This window comes from Mastacembelus armatus, chromosome 15 (genome assembly GCF_900324485.2).
Source record: "Mastacembelus armatus chromosome 15, fMasArm1.2, whole genome shotgun sequence".
NCBI lineage: Eukaryota > Metazoa > Chordata > Actinopteri > Synbranchiformes > Mastacembelidae > Mastacembelus > Mastacembelus armatus.
Genome location: NC_046647.1, coordinates 1628722 through 1651885, shown reverse-complemented (window position 1 = coordinate 1651885; position 23164 = coordinate 1628722). Strand labels below are relative to the sequence as shown.

The 23164-nt window shown below is 39.3% G+C and overlaps 1 protein-coding gene across 22 annotated transcripts in view; it reads right to left on the bottom strand.

The window, feature by feature from the left end:
* Positions 1 to 23164, bottom strand: part of col13a1 (collagen, type XIII, alpha 1) — a 126418-nt gene that overhangs the window by 69972 nt on the left and 33282 nt on the right. For 20 of the 22 annotated variants that reach the window (XM_026308685.1, XM_026308688.1, XM_026308704.1 and 17 more), the window contains exons 3-4: positions 8926 to 8933; positions 2361 to 2387 (exon numbers count right to left, since the gene is read on the bottom strand). In XM_026308685.1, coding sequence (XP_026164470.1) covers positions 2361 to 2387; positions 8926 to 8933 — 35 coding nt within the window. The remainder of the gene's footprint in view (positions 1 to 2360; positions 2388 to 8925; positions 8934 to 23164) is intronic. The other 2 variants (XM_026308691.1, XM_026308705.1) reach the window with 1 other exon arrangement.

Sequence of the window (23164 nt, the reverse complement as noted above, 5' to 3'; positions counted from 1 at the left end):
CAATTTTTATGTTCAAAATCCATATGAATTTCTCATCTTCATGAGTTGATCGTATGTGCAGGTGGTAGAGGGGTGTGTTGATCCTGGTTAGGTGACATCTATGGTTATGGTAGTTTGTGATGTGAGGGTTTAAGGATAGAAAGAGACATATCCAACATGGATTGTAAAGCCCTTTTTTATGCTGTCTAGAGCATGGCTATTTCTATATTTGACATGAAATCTAGCAGTGTTTTGGTAATTATGGGTTAGATTTAGCCAGACTGGCTTTGGGCACTGTATGCATGAGCATAAATGCCACAAACTGCACTAAAAAAAACCACAAAACCATGTCATGTTTTACCCTGTGGGGCTCTGCTTCTATGACAATTGCCTATCTCTTTGGATATCATGGCAACCCCCATCCCTGAATGTTGAAACCATTGCAAATAATTACCAGTGGCAAGTAGTGATTTATATGTTGCACTGCATTTAATCTGCACTACTCCTGTATGTCCCAATATAGCATACAAAACACATTGTAGTCAAAAGGATTTATGCAGGTCCCTACCAGTACATTGTCAAGGTGTCTGAAGAGAATTATCCAGCCTTAATGAGAGACCCTGGGTACCCCAAATTCAGGCCAATCACTCACTCACTCACTTATTCACACACACATTCACACACACACACACACACACACACACACACACACACACACACACACACACACACATACAACTGACCGCAGCCTCCATCAATATAAGTGCTATTTGTGGCACAGACACCCAAAACACCACATTTGTTTGATATAGTTTTACTGAGCAGCAGATATATCCCGAAAATCTCCTGTTAGATTTCACGAATTATTAGTGCATTATTAATTCCAAAGGGTTAGTATAAATTACTGCGCACAATATATTTTGTACACCTGTATGTGGAGAATTATAAATTATGTGTATGTAAGGCAAGGAGCAATGCATGTATGATCCATCCATCATATGTGGAATGTACCTATAATGTCAGATTCTAAAATAACCATCTTCTGTGGAAAACACTGCTCCCTGGTTTACAGATCTTATAGATTCTATTTCAAAAACCACATCCTTTTGCCATCATTCAGGTATAGACCACACATCCTACTCCTTGATGGATGTAATCAATCACAAATCCTCTAACATACTGGCAGTTAACTGCCAGTAAAAAAATGCATCTTCTCTATGACTGAGACTGTTTTATGGACCATTTGCAGCTTCTGCTCTGAACCAAATGAGGGGTTTTGGCATTCTAACCTGCAACTAAAGATAGGTCTGATAATAGAAGGGCATCTGTTCATAGGCTTTGACATGCTGAAAATGCTGTGTCCAGCAGAAAGAGGAGGAGAGTCTTAGAATAAAGAAAGCAGATTTGTTCAGACAGAGTATGTAAGAGCTGCATTCAAGCTATAACAGAAATAGGGACAGAATCTTAATTGAAACAACAAAGAGGCCATGGCAGGAGCCAACCAACAGCTCCAGGTGTTATCCATAGGTGTAAAGGTTTTCAGCTGTATGCACTCAGTGCCACTGCTGTACTGACATCTGAGCTTTCTGAGCTATAAAGTAATCACAGAAATGATACTGATTCTGATTTTTCAGGAAATGTTAATTCCATGAAAAATGTATCTGGACATATTTAAGCTCTGCATCAACATGTAATGACTGATTACAGAACAGAATGAATCATAAATAATTAGCATTACAAAATGCGTTTCATATGAAATACAACCCTGTTACATAATCTGATACAATTGGGTGCTTTAGAGGATGAGAGGGTAGCTACTTTGAAAATTCAACTAGTGAAGTTGTAGTCCTGGTGGTTATTTGCCCATGGGCAAAAATGACCTCTATGTGTCCCAGTTAAACTATATTCTTTCAGGGCACAGTGTTGTTTTCTGGTCCTGTGGTCATCTCTTAACAGGAGGACTTTGAAAGCTCTGTTAGCAACTGTTTAGCCCTTAGTCCTAAAATTAGGACTTTAGGAAGGTCCTGGTGTAACCAAACGTTAATTACTGAGACTACTGTTCCCATGGGATCACTCAAAGCTTTAAAATTGCTTTTAATGTCCTTGCCTGCATGCATTTTTATAGCAGTGAGTATATATGTATTGTACTGGAAACAGAATTGTTTAATGGTTGTTTTAAATGTTTTAAAAATATCTAAGAGGCTATCATCTGATAAAAACATATGTGATCTATGCTCACTAAGCTCACTTCCAAGCCAAATAAAAAGAGCAATTACTCAGTAAAGAGCAGGCAGCAATATCAGTACTGCAGCGATCACTAGATACACACTCAAATACTGTATACACAGACACTCAAAGACACAAGTTAAAAAGGCAGTTACCATAAAGCCTGCACGTCCAGGAGGACCCTGAAAGAGGGGTGAGAGAAAATTGGCACAAAAAGGAAAGAATACATTTTAAAGATAAAGTCCATATATTGAAACATACCTGTGCTGAACCAGGCCAGAATAAAATGAACAAGAGAGTCTTAATGTAGTGGTTTTTATTATTTATTTTGGCCTTTTCAGCTTAGTGACAGCACACAGAAAGAACATTGTGATGGAGTAACATGCCTCTTTAAATGCAGGTCAACAGGCATTTAGTAAATCATATCTTAAAACAACACAACCTTTTTCTGAACATGACACAATAAACAGTTTCTTCATTTCACCACAAAGCCTCATGCAAAGGTTGGCTTTTGAAGAGCACGTGCTGAAAGTCCTCATGTTTCAGCATAGCAAACCCTGTTCATTCCCAAATGACCTCACCCGATCTAATTACCTTGCTCATGCAGATATGAAAACATATCAGCACTGTGGCCTTTTATCAAAAACAGATCACAAGGCGCTTTAATACAATGGTATTCAGTTGTGCCCAGGTTCTGAGAGCAAGAAAGAGCACACTGCCAGAAGTGGTGTGTTTTGTTTTCACTGAGTGAGCAGAACACAAGTCAGAGCAGTCTGTGTGAACAGCTCTTAAGTAAAGGATGCAACACTAATTGGTTAGAAGTCATAACAGTAAATCTTGACACTGATGCTTTGATGGGGGAGATTTTTCTTGAAGGCTAGCATGTCAACAATATTCATCCATGAGGAGTACAGTCCACTTCCCCAACAGAAAAATTATGTGCGTGTATGTCTTCCTTTAGCTGTTTGGACACATTCTACTTTAACACCATTTTGTGAGGACCTTTCAGCATTGTAAGGAGAGTTAAGACTTCAGGTTACATTGAGGTTAAGGTTAAGGTTAAGGTAAGGATTTAGGTTGGGGTGGTTAAGGTTACAGTAAGGGGATAGGGGGTGCATTATGTTAGTGACTGTTCACACAAGTATAGTAAGACCAACGTGTGTTGGTGGGTGGGTGACTGCTGGCCAGCAGCAGTAGAGGAAAAATCATTCCTGGCACACATGGGTACTCAGACAAAAAACAAAGACAACCAGTGCTGCCCTTGCAAGGTTTGCTGTATGTCACCATGTCAGTTTTTGGTCTTCACTGGATAAATGTATACCACACACTAAGACAGTATATCAGACACAGCCCTTGATTTCTAATTTCCCCTGTCCTCTGTTGAGTGAATACAAACTCAACTACACATTCCATGTTTACCCATTCTCTTGATAAATGCAGTATACTACAGTGCATTTAGAAAGTACTCAGACCACCTTCACTTCTTTCAATTTTCTTAGGTTGCAGCCTGATACTACAATTATTTAAATTCATTTTTTTCTCACCCTAACTCTGCTGCAGTAGATGCCACACACTAATTGTCATAATATACTTATTATCTACTATGTAAGATTGCTATGTAAGTGCTTTCTCCAAGTGTTTTTACAAAGTGTTCTCATCCACTTGATAGAAAAGTATAGCTACTTCAGTTCTGAGGGTTCTGGGTCAGTGTGGCTGATGCAGATGAGTGGACAGTGCATGAAGGTACATGGCCAGGTGATGAGTCTAAACATGCTGCACATACAGGTGCGCCTCCACATTAGTTACTGGTTCTCCAGGGGCTGTCTGCAGTGGGCAAAGGTCTCCCATTGCCGGAAGGAACCCTTCACTTGAATTACACAGTACCCCTCCAACATGTGGCTTCCATTTCGCAAAGTGCTCCTGAATGAATAGGCAGGCAGGAGGGGGTATGGGCCGAGTTATATTTGACTATAATGTGTAGAGCATGTGGTATGGGTTACTTCTCTGCTGAACAGAAGTTTGCTTTGCCCGTTTTTTTTTTAACTGGTATTATTTTACCCAGAAGCTGACTGATATTGTACAATTCCTGGACCTAGACACACATATGAACCACAATTAATATTAAGTAAAATGTTAGCAATTAATAGTCAAAACAACATCTCCTTTTGTGACTGAATATTAATTTCAAACAGATATTAATTGTTTTGAGATTTTGATTGACAGCTTATGGAAGACCTCTACTGGTATTTTACTTTGTCAGAGTCAGAGTGTGTTTCCTATTATCACTGATGTCCGTGAAGATTCTTAGTCATTCAGGTGAAGTTTAGTGAGAAGCTGAGTCATGGCAACATGTTAGTTTCATTTCACCACTAACCTGAATAGGTTCATTAGATGAACTTTGTAAATGGGGCAAGAATCAATAGACTCACTTCACATGGCCTGAATAGGTTTGTTAGGTGAACAAAATTATAAATTTAACAGCCTTCCTATTCGCCACTATAGTCGCTGAATATTTCTCTTCATAAAGACCAGTGTTTTCTCATTTTCTAGCATTTTAATAAAAATTCAAACATGGAACTTTTTTGAAAGGGATGAATGAAATCAGTAGGCCAACCTCGTCATCAATAAGCCTTGTCACATTTACTGTTTGTCCTTCCTTATACAATTGTTTGTCAGTACCACCAGCTGTCATCAACATCCAACAGAAGGCCTGCAGATTGAGAGATTCTCTGACATCACAGACATCTGACATCCATCACAGTTTGGTCCTTGTCAAAGTCACTTAGATCCTTACACTTGCCTGTTTTTCCTGATTCCAACACCTCAAATTCAAGGACTGAATATTCACTTGCTGCCTAATATACACCACACACTGACAGGTGTAACAAGATAATCAATGTGATCGGGGTGGAAAATACATTTACTTATGTTACTGTAATTGAGTAGGTTTTTTGTGTACTTATACTTTTTAAAGTAGTTTTTAAAATTTGTAAACTTTACTTTTACTTAAGTATATATATTTTTAAGTATTGCACAAGTATTATACATTTCAAATCACATCTGATACTGATTAAAAAAGAAATAATGAAAAATGTATTTCATTGCCTAAACCTAACCAATGTGTTTTATTTCCTAAACCTAACCAACATGTTTTAATGCCTAAATATAACTGAGTTGTTGTGCTTAAACTTAAGGACATAACTTATGTAATGTACGTAATGACGACAATAAAGATCTGTGGGATAAAAATGAAGTTCTGAACCTATTCTACACAGTAGCCCTCTAGCATGATTTCTAAATTGGTAGGTTCCAGTAGGCTCCTACTGACCTATATAAATAGGACTGATGTACGATGATAATGCCTACTCAACAGTAAGACAATAGTCAAACCGGGTGACTCAATCAACACTGACCATCCTCCTGATGCTACAGTTGAAGAGGATATTGAGCCTAATGCAGATAAAAAGACTGACGACCACCCCTGGCTGTATTTAACCTTTTTTGGTTATTTGACTGGTAGAGCAGTCTGATACTTGATGCACTTTAAGAATTTGGTTTTAATTGAGTCAGAGTGACCTGTTTATTTGCACAACTGCAATATTAGAGTTGATGAAAAGAAGGATGTTTTTGCACAAAAATACGACATGCAATCCAAATGTATTTTAAATGTCATATCATGTTATTTTTATGACACTTTAATTTTGAATGTTTGTTAAACAGAGCAGTAAAATAAATGAAATGTAGTTTCCTACGTCACGTGTCGACATGCCTTATTTTATATGCACTGCAAAGTAACTAAGTAACTTTTACTTTGAGTAAATTTTAAAAATTTTAAAAAGGCTACTTTTCACTTTTACCTGAGTAGATTTATACAATGATAATTCTACTTGTACTTAAGCAAAATTTCATCAAAGTAAGTACAAAGTACAATATTTCTATACTGTTTCCACTTCAGAATGTCATATCTGATCAGTGTCATGCTGCATAAAAGAAATTCTGCTTGCTCTGCAGCCAGTTGTAAGATGATTGAATGATACATTCTCTGTAAACAACTGTTTACTTGTTGTGTTTAATTTACTGGAAAATCTATGTTGCTGTCTGATCTTATTTACCTCAAAACCTCAACTGTAGGAACTAGATATCATAAAATTGGCATGACTGCACAAATGTCAGACTCATAGTGAAGCTGGGACCAAAACCTTGGTGAAGCAGTTTTCTTTTTAAACAAAGGTTTAATTTCAACTATTGGCATGCATTTAACCAAGGATGTGATCCACCTATCGTGCGCGAGTTGTGTGTGGCTGAAGCCTATCCCGGCACTTAAGTGGGCAGGGTACACTTGGACCATTTACAGTAACAGGCAAGTTAGTCACTAAATTAGGAGGAAGCCCACATGGACACAGGGATACCATGCAAACTCCACACAGAGAAACCCCAGCTGACCAGCAGATTCACACACAAAACCTGCTTCTTGTGAAGACAACACTGTTAACCAGAGCTAACCACCACCTGCTCTTAGAGGTCAGGTACTGGAAGAACTAAATGGCTTAATGGTTTGCAAGAATCTATTTAAGCATTTTGAAACACAATTTAAAACCAAAAAAATCATCACAGAAGAAAGAACCATATGATTGAACAATGGACAGACTACCACTATATCCAGACAGCTAAGCTGTGGCACTGAAAACAAAGTCGGAATTGAAAAATAAAACACTGGCAATGAAGCAGTTTCAAATTTCTATCTGCGTTTTGGTGTGGAAGGAAGGGCTCTGAGGGGCAGGGCTAAAGGACAGGGTTACTACATATACTCCATATAATTTGCATAACAACCCGCAGGGGTCGGCTAACGCGCCGATGCGCTTTGTGGGATCTTCTCCTGATAACGCCGAAACAAACTTAAATTACTCCGTCAGTTTTGATTGTACAGATAAGATCGATATATCATTTGGATCTATAAAGGGTCTAGTTTGATTTGTATACACTCATAATAACAACAAAAAGCTGTGCTTTTGTAAAATAAAGAAAGCAGATAGGATGCGCTCTCTGTCTTCTCTGTCTCTGTCATCTCTCTTCACAGACACGTAAATAAAACAACCAGAATCTCAGCGAATACTTGCCTCATAAAAATAAGAAATATATGGCTAGAAAGCTTGTCTTCTTGTCTTCTTTTAAATGAAATGATTCAAGTCAAAGTCTAGTCTCACCTCATTATAGCCAATGTGGTCCTGCCTCGCACTGAGCGCACTGTTCATATGGAAATAATTTCAGGTGAAATAGGTAATTATGTGCACGCCCCCCGAAAATAACATAAACGGCCTATAAACAAACGTCAAGCTTCATCATAAAATTTACTCACTTTTTCTGCGTATTTGGATGATGGCACGCTACGTGGTTGAAGAAGCACTTCATATGTTCCAGACAGAGACAATAGTTTACTTTGTCCTCAGAGGAAAATGCGACTCAGATGACAAATATTTGCATCTGCATTGCATTGCAGTAATTCCCTCACAGCCACTTTCCTGACTGAAAGGCTCATTATGCGGGTCTTTGTCTTTTCAGGTAAATCACATAACTATTCATGATCAGACACACCTTCCTGCATATGTCCTTTCTGGACAAAAAGTGAAAATTTAAATCAGTGTATTGTTTTCTGTGAATGAGTGAACAAGTTGACTATACATCATTTTGAAGCAAACACTTTACACTACAAGATGCATTTCTTAAAAGTCTTGTGAACCAATGTTCTGTATGTTTTTTATGGCCTTATTTCAGTGACTTAAAAAGTTTTGTTTTTCACTAACCATGCATAAACACTTTTTTCTCAAAAACACAATCATGTATAAACATGCTACTCACATATTATTGTAGCCCAGTTTGTGCTGATTACAGTGTTATCAGACTTTAGCCATTAATATGTTTAAAAGCAACTGAAAAAAGCACAAATGTCAGCCACATGAGCAGCAGATTTGACAAGTTCAAACCCTGAGCATTGACTCTGGATAATGAGTCTGCCACATATTTTGTGTTAGAACACTGAGACCTTGTGCAGCAGCAGCGGTCACACTGGCCTCTGAACTGAAGCAAAAAGTCACCACAGTACGAGAGACTTAGCTAACGTTACCATTAACCACAGGTTAGCTAACTAGCTGCTTAGCTAAGGCCTAGTCTTAAGATATATGCTAACTATAGCACTTGTATGGCATTACATCAACATCCAAATTAGAGGGCACAAAATTGATATGTATATGTCATTAAGATAGCCTGGTTAGTTAACAAATATCTTCAAACTAGCTCACTCTGTGTGGAAAAACAGAGAGGGACAGATTTAATTGCTCACACTGGACATTGGTGTGGAGCCAGATGTCTCTTCTGGTTCTGTAGTTTGCTGCTGAATATGCAGTAATCAGGGTCTTCTTAGCCCCGCCCCTTAGAGCCCTCCCACATCAAAACAGAGAAAAGTGAAACTGAAAAAAAACGTTGGCATTTAAAAAATGTTACATCAACAAAAGATTATATATATTTTTTCAGTTTTCATTTTTATTTTCTTTTCATTACTAATCCTTCAATGCCAATGTTTTATTTTTCAGTTCTGATTTTGTTTTCAGTACCAAGAGTTATTTTTCAGCACCAAAGTCTAGTTTATCTACTTCACACTGAAATATAAAAATAAGTAAAGTCACTTTACCACATTAGGTCACACAAGGCATCTGGTCTACTTACTGGAGGACCTGCAAGGCAAAGAAGGAAAGAGAGAAAATATTTACATTCACAGTTTATGCCAACATACTATACATTACATGTTACATGTTACATTACATGTTACATTACATGTCAGCAGCCTGAATACCTCAAATTCCCTTTGTGATTCATTCATAATATACTTATAATAGAGCTTCAATGTTCAATCATCAAAGCAAAAATCACAGTACCAATTTCAGAGGCTTTGATCACCAAGCTCCTGAAAAGCTCTGTGTTTTGTCCTTTCAGCCTTATAGAATGAACCCTGAAAACATTTCATTATCTCGACAGTAACAAGAAATAGTCTAAGTAACGATCAGTCTTATGACCTGGTGGGAATGATGGATGAACGAAAAATCAAGAAACATGCCAGATGACTCATCATCATGTGTAGCCTGAGCCAGGGACGAAAAGTGGAGCGACATCATGACTCATAGAATTTCCACTATCTGATTGCACACAAACCTTTCATTTGAGTTCAATGATGTTATATAGTAGAACTGGGAATGTCTTGCCCACAACCATTTACCGAATAATTGACTGCAACGCTCAGCTGATGTGGAGAAAAAACACTTTACACAAACGTCCCTTAACTGGCATCTATGAAATCTAAAGTCTAGATTTCACTTTAGTGAGTTCCTGAAGCTGTAGCTCCCTTTGAGGACACACCTATCCTCTATTAACATTCTTTGGGGAGTTTTACACACACACACTCAGAATATATTTTTTGCAGACTATATTTTAAATTGTATTTTAAAACTGGGCTAGTTTTATAATAATAAATGAATACACCATTCTGAAGTCATTGGGAAACTTTACTAAATTATGCAAATATTTGCAATGTTTTTGCATTAGCAAATATAATGTTATCACTTTTGGTGGAGATGGTATGTGAAATTAAAATAATTTATCCAGCTAGGTTTATTACTGTGTCCAGACAGGAAAACTTATTATAAATATTTTGTGTGGTAGTTTACATTGTTCCAGGCTCAAAAACATTAAAAACAGATGGGCGGAGAGACTGCCAGGCCAAGGCCATGACGCACAGCCAGAAAAAACAATATTCCTTGTTTTGACCTTTCCACAAGCATAATGAGGGAGCCAGGATTCATCTGACATTATCAATTACTGCTGAATCCTGACAAGGGTCACTAAAGATGTTGTTACATGAGTCACAGCAAGGTGGGGAAAATCACTAATGACAAATCTCTTCTGTGAAATGTCAAATCAAATCCCCATTCTTATCTTTTTTGTTTATTCTGTGTGCTCCTCGGACTGGTCCATTTCAGCCTGGAAGCCTGCTGTCATCTCCATGTATACACGTTGCTCTCATATAGAATGAAAACCAGTTGGAACAATGAAAAGAGACAGTTCAGGGGAGTAACACAGGTTTTTATGGACTGTTTGGTAAACAAAGAGAATGAAGTAGAGTTTGAAGTTCTTTAGTATTTCCTCAAGGGTAACATCTGCCATATTTTTTGTCAATTTCCTCAAACATAAGACAATAGTTTTAAGAGAGACTCAGCCTGAATGATTTAATAAAACTAACCACTGGGCATGCAGAACATTTGGTCATTTTTCCCACCCTGAAGACTTAACACGAGTAAACCATGATGCCATAAGGGTGACTGATTTCACCCCACTGAGATTGGGCATTATACTCTCTTTTTGTTGGTTTTGAGATGTAGTTCTTGCGATAATTTGAGAAGACATTTTGTGTTTGCTGACTTTTTGTCACAGAAACACTTTGGAAAACAAATGTGAAGTGACACGAGATGTTACAGTCCATGGCCCTTGTGAAATTCATACTTTTTTTACTCCTCTGCCTTGTCCTTTATACAGCAAAGCGACTTATATGTGTTTATTTATTTATTTATTTATTTATTTTGTCCAGTAGTCACTAGTGTTAGATGACACTCTTGACTCAATTGAAGATAATACTGTACTGCTGAAAAAGTAAAAACATTTATGTTCACACTAAACTCTAACTCCTACTGTAACACAAGTGAAAATGCCACCCAAAGGAAAGAGCTATACTGCAGACTTCAAAGTGCAGGTAATAAAGTCTGCAGCTGAAACACAGTGAGTGTCAGCATTCAGACAGCCTGAGAGAGGAGGAGGAGACGCTGCTTCATCTCCCCCCAGCCCGATGTTGGTGCAGTTGTTTAATGTTACTTGACACAGATGAATGAATTTCAGAGGCTAATTTAGACTATAGTTAGTATAAATAGAACTGCGACTTATACACCGCAGTGACTTAAATATGTTTTTTTCTCTTTAGTTTTTACTAAAAGTGACTTATCCTCAGTGTAACTTAGAGCCCGGAAAATACGGCAGTTTGGCAAGATGACTGGAGGTCATAAATGAGATATGGAGGATATGGTCCTTAGAACATAAGTCATAATGATTTTTCCATAAGAAATAAAAAATACATTTGCTGTGGATAGTTCTTTCCCAGAGAATCAATAACAAGCATAACAGATTAGATTTTAACATATGCACTGTTGCTGCAAGGCAACGACATGCAGTTAAGTTATTTATTGGGGAAATTGATCATCGCCCCCTGTTGGTGTTGCTCTCCGGGTAAGCGAATCACTTTTGTCTTGCAAGCGTATCGTGTTGTGTGTGTTGTATAGTTCGTCTACAGACTAGCAACAGACTAGCTATAGTTTAACACACCTAAAAACTAACTAAACTCTAAACAATTCATTAACTGCTACATTCCGGTACTAGTCAAGTACCTTTCTATTTTGACCGGTATTTATTGCTATTTCCTGACTTAGCGCTCGTTAGCCTACCGGTTAGCTTAGCTAGCTAGTTAGCTTAGCTAACATGGCCTCTCCCTCTCTATCTCTTTCTTGCTCGGTGTGCCACATGTTTAGTTATTCCTCTGCCTCCTTTAGCGATAATGATACCTGTAATAAGTGTAAGGTTCTGTTAGCCTTGGAGGCGAGGATCACTGATTTGGAAGCGCGGCTCCGCACCTTCGAACAAAAGCCAGCTACCCTAGCCCCGTTAGCTGGTGTGGAGCCAACGAACTCAGGGTCTGTTAGCGGTCCAAGGGCAGCTCCGGAGCAGCCTGGAGAATTAGCCTGGGTGACGGTCCGACGGAAACATACTCCTAAGCAGAAGCCCACGGCTCATCACCTGTCTGTTCACGTTTCTAATAGATTTTCCCCGCTCAGCGACACACCCGCTGAGAAACCGACTGATAATTGGCGATTCCATAGTCAGAAACGTGAAAATAGAGACACCAGCGACCATAGTCAAATGTTTCCTGGGGCCAGAGCGGGCGACATCGAGTCAAATCTGAAGCTGCTGGCTAAGGCTAATCGTAAATATGGAAAAATTATTATTCACGTCAGCAGCAATGACACCCGATTACGCCAATCGGAGGTCACTAAAATTAATGTTGAGTCGGTGTGTAACTTTGCTAAATTAATGTCGGACTCCGTAGTTTTCTCTGGACCCCTCCCCAATCTGACCAGCGATGACATGTTTAGCCGCATGTCGTCGTTCCGTCGCTGGCTGTCTAGGTGGTGTCCAGCAAACGATGTGGGCTTCATAGACAATTGGGCCACTTTCTGGGGAAAACCCGGTCTGGTAGCGAGAGATGGCATCCATCCCACTTTGAATGGTGCAGCTCTCATCTCTAGAAATTTGGCCGAGTTTATTAGCCGACCTAAAGCCTGACAATCCAGGGTGGGGACCGGGATGCAGAGACTCAGTCTAAAACGCCTCTCTGCAGTTTCCTTAGAGCCGCCGCCCCCCTCAAACCACATAGAGACTGTGTCTGCCCCTCGAACATATAAATCAAATAAATCAGAAGTTAACAGAAGAGGAGTTATTCATAAAAACTTAATAAAAATTAAGACCACTCCTCTTATTGAACAGAAAAACAGAACTGTCAAATGTGGACTATTAAATATCAGGTCTCTTTCATCTAAATCTCTGTTAGTAAATGATTTGATAACTGATCACCAAATTGACCTACTTTATCTTACTGAAACCTGGTTACAGCAGGATGAATATGTCAGTCTGAATGAATCAACCCCCCTCAGTCATAAAAATTATCATGGTCCTTGAAGCACAGGTCGAGGTGGAGGAGTAGCTACAATCTTCCACTCAAACTTATTATTAAACTTTCATCCTCAGAACAATTTTAACTTAGTCTTAGTCTCTCACATCCAAACTGGAAAACACAAAAACCAGTTCTACTTGTCACTGTGTACCGTCCACCTGTCCCTTACTCAGTTTTTAACTGAATTCCCTGACTTCCTGTCTGATTTAGTGCTTAGATCAGATAAAGTTATTATAATGGGAGATTTTAACATTCATGTAGATGTTGAAAATAATAGTCTCAGCATTGCATTTAATTCTATATTAGATTCAATTGGTTTCATTCAAAATGTTAATAAACCCACCCACTCTTTCAATCACACCCTTGATCTTGTTCTAACCTATGGCATCGAAATTGAACATCTAATAGTTTTTCCCCCAAATCCTGTTTTGTCAGATCATTCTTTAATAACTTTTGAATTTAAAATGATGGATCATGCAGCGTTTGGAAGAAAATTCCACTACAGCAGATGTTTATCCGACAACGCTGTTAATAAATTTAAGAAAATGATTCCATCTTTATTTACATCTATGCCAAGTATAAACATAGTGGAGGGCAGCTGCTTCAATCCCACTCCCTACCAAATTGATCATGTTGTTGACAGCGCTGTAACCTCACTGCGTGAAATGCTTGATTCTGTAGCCTCTCTGAAAAAGAAGTTAGTGAATCAGAGAAGACTAGCCCGATGGTATAATTTACATATTCGTACCTTAAAGCAGGCATCACGAAGGCTGGAAAGGAAGTGGCGTTCCACAAACTTAGAGGAAATTTTTCTAGCCTGGAAAAACTGTCTACTAACATATAAAAAAGCTCTCCGTAAAGCCAGAACTGCATACTATTCATCACTAATAGAGGAAAATAAGAACAATCCCAGGTTTCTTTTCAGCACTGTAGCCAGGCTGACAAAAAGTCACAGCTCTGTTGAGCCCAGTGTTCCCTTAGCTCTCAGCAGTGATGAATTTATGAGTTTCTTTACAAATAAAATCACAACTATTAGAGATAAAATTCAGCAGATGCTTCCTATACCTGCAATAAATGAATCTTCTACTACAGTAGCTCTTGAATCATCTGTAGGACCTCAGTTATGTTTAGACTGCTTCTCTCCCATAGATCTCTGAATTTACATCAGTAGTTGCTTCATCGAAATCATCAACGTGTCTCTTAGACCCCATCCCGACTAGACTGCTTAAAGGCACCCTACCATTAATGAACTCATCTTTATTGGACTTGGTAAATTTATCTCTAGTATCAGGCTACGTACCACAGTCCTTTAAGACTGCAGTAATCAAACCTTTACTCAAAAAGCCTAGTCTTGATCCAGGTGTCTTATAGACCAATATCCAACCTGCCATTTATTTCTAAAATCCTAGAAAAAGCTGTTGCTAAGCAGCTATCAGACCACTTACACAGGAATGAACTATTTGAAGATTTCCAATCAGGATTTAGAGCACATCATAGTACAGAAACAGCACAGTTGAAAGTTACCAACGATCTTCTCTTAGCCTCAGATAATGGACTTGTTTCAATACTTGTCCTCCTAGACCTTAGTGCAGCATTCGACACCATTGACCACAACATCTTATTACAGAGACTGGAGCATGTGACTGGTATCAGAGGAACAGCGTTAAAGTGGTTCCAATCCTATTTATCGGACAGATTCCAGTTTGTTCATGTCCATGATGAACCTTCCACACAAACAAAAGTTAGTTATGGAGTTCCACAAGGCTCTGTGCTAGGACCGATTCTGTTCACCCTGTACATGCTTCCTTTAGGATATGTCATTAGGAAGCACTCTATTCTAGATAGATATAACAGAGTGTCATCTGCATAGCAGTGGTAATTACCACTGCTATGCAGATGACACTCTGTTATATCTATCTATTCAACCTGTTAACACAAACCAGTTAACCAGACTTCAAACCTGTCTAACTGACATAAAGGCCTGGATGACCAGTAACTTTTTACTTTTAAACTCGGAGAAAACAGAAGTCATTTTATTTGGGCCAAAAAAATCTCAGAAATAACTTTTCTCAAATTATAGCTACTCTAGATGGCATAACCCTGGCCTCTAGCACTACTGTAAAAAACCTTGGAGTTATTTTTGACCAGGACATGTCCTTTAACTCACACATAAAACAAATCTCTAGAACTGCATTCTTTCACCTGCGCAACATTTCCAAAATTAGGAACATCCTGTCTCAAAATGATGCAGAAAAGCTAGTCCATGCATTTGTTACCTCAAGGCTAGATTACTGTAACTCATTACTATCTGGATAGTATATCTCCATAAAAAGCCTCCAATTAATCCAGAATGCCGCAGCCAGAGTCCTGACAGGAACTAGCAAGAGAGATCATATTTCTCCTATATTGGCTTCTCTTCATTGGCTCCCTGTAAAATATAGAATAGAATTTAAAATCCTTCTTCTCACATACAAATCCCTTCATAATCAAGCTCCTTCATACCTCAAAGACCTCATAGTACCATATTATCCCAATAGACCACTTTGCTCTCAGAGTGCAGGTCTACTTGTGGTTCCCAGAGTTTCCAGAAGCAGAATGGGAGGCAGAGCCTTTAGTTATCAAGCTCCTCTCCTATGGAACCAGCTCCCAGCCTGGGTTCAGGAGGCAGACGCTCTCTATACTTTTAAGGCTAGACTTAAAACCTTCTTCTTTGACAAAGCATATAGTTAGGGCTGGCTTCAGGCAACCCTGAACCATCCCTTAGTTATGCTAAGGGATGGTTCAGATGGTTCAGGATGGTTCCCCCCTTCCCTTCCCCTCTCTTCTCTCCTCCCACCTCATGTATATTCCACCATTGAATGTTACTAACCTTGTGCTCTCTCTCTCCCCTAGTTTGTGCTCTCTCCCTCTCTCTCTGTTCTCTCTGTACCTTCTGCAGGTGTCCCTGGTCCTGAAGCTGTATATCGCTGATGTGCAGTTACTGGTCCCACCAACCTGCAGTGTCTATTTGTTGTTCTTTTCTCTCTGCTCTATCCACTCACCCCAACCGGTCGAGGCAGATGGCTGCCCAAACTGAGCCCAGTTCTGCTGGAGGTTTTTTCTTCCGTTAAAGGGAGTTTTTCCTCTCCACTGTCGCCAAGTGCTTGCTCATAAGGGAATTGTTGGGTTTTTAGTTTTAGTTTTTGTAAAGTGCCTTGAGATGATTTGTATTGTGATTTGGCGCTATACAAATAAAATTGAATTGAATTGAATTGTATTACCCACTCAGTGCTCGCTCAAGTTCCTCAGTTGTGGTATTGAAGATTGTCCCCACCGACAATTCCTGCCAGTCCTAAGACTCGAACCCACAACTTTCAGGTTACAAGTCATTAGCCATTAGGCCACAACTGCCAAAAGGGTAGGTGGATACTGTTCTGTGATCTGAATGTACAGTTTTGCTGGGCTAAGTATATTGAGGAGTGAGGAAAGTGCAGTGGTGTGTGGGTGGGACAGTGGGGTCAGCAGGGGGCAGAGTTCAGTAAAGTAACAGCTGTGGGGAAAAAGCGGTCCCTCAGTCTACTGGTCTTTTTGCGGTGGCTCCTTAAGCACCTCCCAGAGGGCAGGAGGTCAAACAGTCTATGGGCAGGGTGAGGCAGCATTTCCTCTGGACGTCCTCAATGACTGAAAGTGAAGTCGCTGTGATACGCTGGGCAGTTTTCACCACCCACTGCAGCGCCTTACGCTCGGCAACAGAGCAGTTCCAGTACCAGACTGTGATACAGCTGGTAAGTTCATGACATTTAAGTTCAAAAGTGTCTCACTGTGGGTGATGCAAAGTAATATCTTATCCATTTTGTTTACCAATAACCGCACATTAGCACAGGGTTAGGAGAGAGAACAAACTTCTCGCTTCTCGTTGAGTATGTATAGGCCTTTAGTCCTCCGAGTTTCCCCCACTTCCACAAGTGTTGGGCTGGTACTATATGCTCAGATAGTGTAAGCCACACTGAATATGTAAACTGCAGCTGTGTGTCACACTTAATGCAACTGCAAACCGAGCTGCTGAGCAAGCCAAATCATTGGTCCTAACTGCAATTACCAACTTTTTAGAACACAAGTATACACCTGACCCTTTCACCTCATGTATAAGGCTATATTTGCCTCATGTCTCTCTCTCCATGTCCCCTTGTAATGCTCGTGTGTGTCCAGTTTGAAAAACTGTGCCTATCTCTGGATGTAAGAGTGTGGAAATCAAACACTGAAGCAAGAATCCTGTTGCATTCTGAGCCAGCCATCACATCCTGTGAGCTGGAGCCATTCATCTAGGGGACATACTGTAGAGTACCTTAATCCAAAGGCACTCTGGGAGGCCTGAGGGGAACAGGGTTCAAATATAGCACATAAAGTGGCGCCTGATGTGGGGCCTCTGAAGCAACAGCTTTACGTGCAACAAGCAGTGGGCACAACATGAAACAAACTATACTCATAAAAACACACACATGAAAAGGGACTTTGCTTGACTGCATAGATGTCATGTTTTCCAAGGCTTCTCCTCTCCCAGTTTAGTGTTGTCTAACCATTGCTAACACCTGTTGTTTCTGCTTATGTAAGGGCACTGGTCAGATGTGGGTGGAAATGGAGATTTAATGTAGCATGCCAGCATGCAAAGTCATAGGCGTTCCTCATTTCCTGTTCCTATTAGAGTCAACATTGGCCCTTGCATTTGTTAAAAACAAAAAGTAAGCCAACAGGTCTAATCACACCAATGTTCTACTGGAAATCTTAAAAACCAAACCAAGTAATGTTCCATTTTTTTCATCTTACTTGACCTTTGTGTTCCAAAGAGTACATTCGTGTGGTGGGCTGCCTTCTTGAAACTATCCCTGTCTAAGCATATGGATCCAGGAATAATCAGTGGAATTCCAGTCTTGAAAATATCTCCACCATCCTCTGATCTCTCAGATTCACTGCCTCTCCAGTTTGCCTTGTAAATAAAGCAGTGCCCTTTGATCCAAAATGGTTAAAAGATAGGTCATCAGTAAACCAACCTATATGCACTTTTTTTACTCCTCTGCCTTGTCCTTTATACAGCGAAGTGACTTATATGTGTATATTTATTTATTTATTTTGTCCAGTAGTCACTAGTGTTAGATGACACTCTTGACTCAATTGAAGATAATACTGTACTGCTGAAAAAGTAAAAACATTTATGTTCACAATAAATTCTAACTCCTAGTGTAATGTATAGTGTAGTGTATATGCCATAAAGATAAATATGAAGGCATAGTGATCTGCTTCAAGGCCTGGGTATTGAGGCTAGTGCAGACAGAATGTATGGAACTCTTAAAATGGTTTATAATTGAAGAATTGGATAAAATTAGTTCACACACCTAATTTATCATTGCCTTAATGACTCCCAAAATGACATATGTTGCTCAGCCCACTGTCCCTGTGGTCATCCCTCAGAATGGGTGAAATAAGTACGGTTGTACAACATCTTATACCAAAAGTCGCTCTAATACTTTATACTACATTTTTTGAATGTCCACAGTTGAAGATGAGTCCTCCACTTCAGTGCATACAACTGTTTCTCCTGTCCCTCTCAAGGAATTCTTTTGTGTGTCTGTCTGAACAACACCTTGTTTGAGGCATACTGAAATACTTAATGTTGCATAAAGAACACTGATCTTTCATTTCTCTAGGTTATAAAGTTATAGTTGTTAAGAACTTGCAAGACTTTAATGGACAACACAAATATGGTGACAGGGAAGTGAAAAAGTTTGTGTGCATCAAAAGCTTTGGCTTTTAAGCCCAAAAAGAGGGGGGAAATGCAACACTAATGCAACATCTAAATTTACTTTCACACTTCCAACTATTTTCAATTGAAGTTGTGAAACAGTTGAGGGGATTTACTGAGGGGTGTGTATCCACCAAAGGATAAAACTGAGGAAACTTTTGCACTTCTCTTTCCGTCATTGGGAAATTGTCTCCACCTCATATTGAGACCTGCAAAAATGATTTTTTCATGCCTTTACAATATTTATTGCCAATATCCCTCCTTAAACATAAAGGCATTTAGTTTCCAAATGAAAAATGACAGCCTTCTGAGGGAGGTGAGAGGGTTTAGTTGATTCTCTTGATAATATAAAATTGTACTGGCCTCTCCTTACTCACAGAGGAGCAAGAAGGGGAAGTAATAAACCCTAACATCATTTATATTGCATTCAGAGACCTCCACAAAAGACAAACAGTTTATCAAACATAATTTCTCATGTTCATTTCCAGCCTGTCCACTAAAGAGACATCCAGATTAAAAATGAAATGTACTGAGCAGCACACAGCTCAGCAGGTTCCCTTTCTTACTCCTCATCCTCTGCATGTTAACTATACACAAGACAGCTCAGCCAGCCGTTTTAGCTTTGTTGCCTTTTAAAATATAAAGTCATAGCGTTAAAGCTGTCTGATTTCTTTGGCTCCATGCAAGCCTTATGACATGTTCTGAGAAAATGTCAAATGAAAACGGGAGCACATAAATGCACAAAGATGTACACCTCAGAGCCTTCAGACTGTTGCACCATTATGCTTTAGTGATGGGAACAACTTGAATTTGGCACTAATGAAATATCCATGTGCAGACTGTGAAACTACCAGTTACCACAAGACATCTAATGCATCAATTCAATTAGAGACCAAATAACCTTCACCATATATACAAACAGCATCTACTTTCATTCAAACCTCCTTAGCTGTTTCATGTCATGCCATTTCTGTCAATCTAAAAATGGGAAAAATGAATGAGTGGACCTGTTTTTCTGTCCCTGCCAAATCCTTTTGTAGGGAGACTGGAATATTTTCCTACTGGCCTCAGATCACAAAAAACAGTGCTAAGTCTGGGATTAAATACTTACACAGAGGCTCTTACAGCAGATCACCACAAAGACGACATTGTATCTTTGCCAGAAAAGCCACTATTAACCCAACTCAATGATTATTCTCTGAAATTGCTCTCAGGAGGAGGAAAAGGTATGTATTAAAAAACCTCCACTGTTCCACTAAAATCTGGACAGAACACAAGCTTCCTAATGCAATCCATGGCAATGAGTGGTATGGATTGGAGGCACATAAATCATCCCTTTGTTTGCCCTTTCTCTTTACTTTAGCTTACATTACACATAGAGACATATTAATAGACTATTTTGTCCACCTGGGGGCAGCAGAATGAGCTCAAAACATCTAACATTACCTTATAAAGTTCCTAGCAAACTTGCGCAATTACACAGATGAAAGAGCAACATTCATTAAAGTCATGTTTCTAGCCATCTAATGAACAACATTCCAATATTCACCTTCCTTTTAATATTTAAGCTGTTACTATAAGATTTTTCAAAAGATATTCCCTAATTTTTCTGCTTTCTTCCTAATTTTTTTGCTTTCTGAGCTCTGGAGAGCAGAGTTGCTGATAACTGGCCACTTTGAGCAACACCTTTACAATACATGTAGTAGTTTGATTAATTTTCAGTATAAAATATTGATTGACACAGCTTTAAATAAAAGCTTTAAGATGAACTGTGGCTAAAGCAAAGTCTAAATTCCAAATTACCAGTGAGTTCAAACAGGGTAAGTGTGTCTGTTTGACTGGGTAGTAAGATTACCGATTGTGTATAAGAGCAGGCTCTTTGGATTTGCCTGTTGAGTGACAAAAGACATGGTATACTTACTACATATATGTATTTCATCTACAAAATGTGTCACTGTAGTAGTTCCACATTCCCATACAACAAACACTTTACCTAGAGCTTGGGAAGCTAATAAAGCCCTGTCATTAAGCACTATCATTAAGAAAGCAGACTAAACATCAGTGCCCTGGGATGCAATGTCCCTGACTTGCTAATTCACCTAGCCACTAGAAATACAGAGTCAGGGCCCTTTTGCATTAGGCCAGAGCTTTTAATGATCCTGTAGCCCCAGCTCCTCTTTCATTGACTTAATGGTGGGGTTGCATTCAGGTGCACTTAAGGTTTATTCATGTTTTGCTTTTGTACACAGTGAATTGTTGTTAGACCTTAGGGCAAACAGCAGAACACAAAAGATCTGTGGAAGGAAAAGAAATTAGTTTGACTTTCCAAGAAGACTGATGAGGACTTTAGTGAACTGACTGAAACTAGCTAACTTCCAGCAAAATTTCACCTTCAAGCAGAACAGAAAATAATATGGCCATTCAGTGGACTATTTACATGACCAAATAGAAAAAAGGACATCAAGATGTGCTAAAAAGAATAAGACAGGCTTTATTTTTAAATCATGAACACTTATGTATGATAAAACCTCTAGAAATCCACAGAGAAAGAAAAAAGGAAAGGAAAATGTAAAGGATTCCAACAACAGAGCCACTGGAAAAAGGCTTCTTCTCAATGCCTTTGGCTAGGATGTGCCCATCTCCCACACTGTAACCTAAGAGGGGCCCCTTTGCTGTTAAATAACCTTCAGAGGTTCACAGGCCTCTGTCATGAAAACCAATATGTCATCCAAATCACACTTCCTTTGCTTGATGTCACCAGATGAAGCAAGGAGCAGAGCTCCGTGAAGTCAAAGAGAGAGAGAGGAGTGCGTGGAAACAGAGAGACAGCCGTTACTATTCATCTGCTTTGGGGTTTTAAAATCATCAAGATTTTTTCAAACATATCCTGTGGGTTTTGGAGCTATTCCCCAGAAGCTTTGAGTGAGGTGGGTGGATGTCTGGGGTGGGGTTTGAAGTTAAAAGGAGAGACTTTACCGGGCAGATGTTCCAATGTTAGCTATACTAAAAGGACGGATCTGTCAGCAGAGTAAGCAAAATATAAATAAACTTTAGTCACTAAACTAATGCCAAGTGTCTTTCTTAACTTCTTATTTTCTACTGTGATTAATGTGTTTGGATTATTTATAATCTCTAAAAAGATAATACAGCTGATGTTTTATATCATCTGTGTAATAGAAAAAGACAAATTCAAAAATAAACATTAAAAATAAAAATCTTAATCTTAAAAATAAAGCTTAAGAATCGATCAACATCTTGGAAAATACAATTATTAATAAAATACTTAAATATTTACTTACAAGTTACAAGTGTCAGCACTTAAGTTTCCTTAAATTGTCAGTTCTCTATTTCTGCTTGTGTACAGGTTACAAAGGCTGGATATACCTGTGCACTATTGATGAGTTCAAAAGCATTACTGCAATATCAGTTTGGTGGGTTTGAAGTGAACTGGTATTTGATGCTTCCCAAAAATCCGTTTAAGCTTCTCTGAAACATCTGCTACATAGGGAATGACCAGGTTTTTCCTCTGTGGATTGTGAGTCTCAACTTTCTCAATTATTTTCTGTGTTTTTGTCTGTAAAATTTATATCTGTATGTGATGTAGGTGGTATTCAGACACAGGCCTTCCAGCTCCTCCAATATGAGGATTAGCTGTTTTTTTTATAGGTAAATACATGTAAAGTCAATGCTTTTACCATGTGTGTGCTAGGAGTTTGGCATTTATACAGTTTTATACTCCCCACTACTACTTGCTCTAATTGCAATCACCAGATAAACTAATAAATCATAAACATAAGTCTTCTGTATCAGACCTGTTATGTGCTGGTGGTGGTGCTGGAGAGAAGAAGGAGAGGTAGGACCCAAGTGCTGAACCAAAGAGTTTTATTCTTCCTGGGATCACCAGTGTCACAGATTGGCCAGGCTCCCTCCTCAGACAATCACAACGATCCACCTCACCTGAGTCCGAATCATGACACCTGCACCTCATCACCACAGACATCAAGCCACAGATAAAAGCACACTCTACACTCCCCTCCTTGTCCGATCTCGTATACACGAAGTGAACCTTACTCCTTCGAGTTAAAAGCTAAGTTCATCCTTCAAGTTATAATACTTTGTTACTAGTCTCCTGTTTCTGTTCCCTGTGTTTTCTTTTCCTACCAGAGAGCCGCCAGAGTTTCCCAAGCCGCCTCAGCTGCCAGAGCCGCCAGAGCCGCCAGAGTTTCCAGAGCCGTCTCAGCTGCCACAGCTTTCCCAGCCGCCTCAGCTGCCAGAGTCGCTAGAGTTTCCCAAGCCGCCTCAGCTGCCAGAGCCGCCAGAGTTTCCAGAGCCGCCAGAGTTTCCAGAGCCGCTAGAGTTTCCCA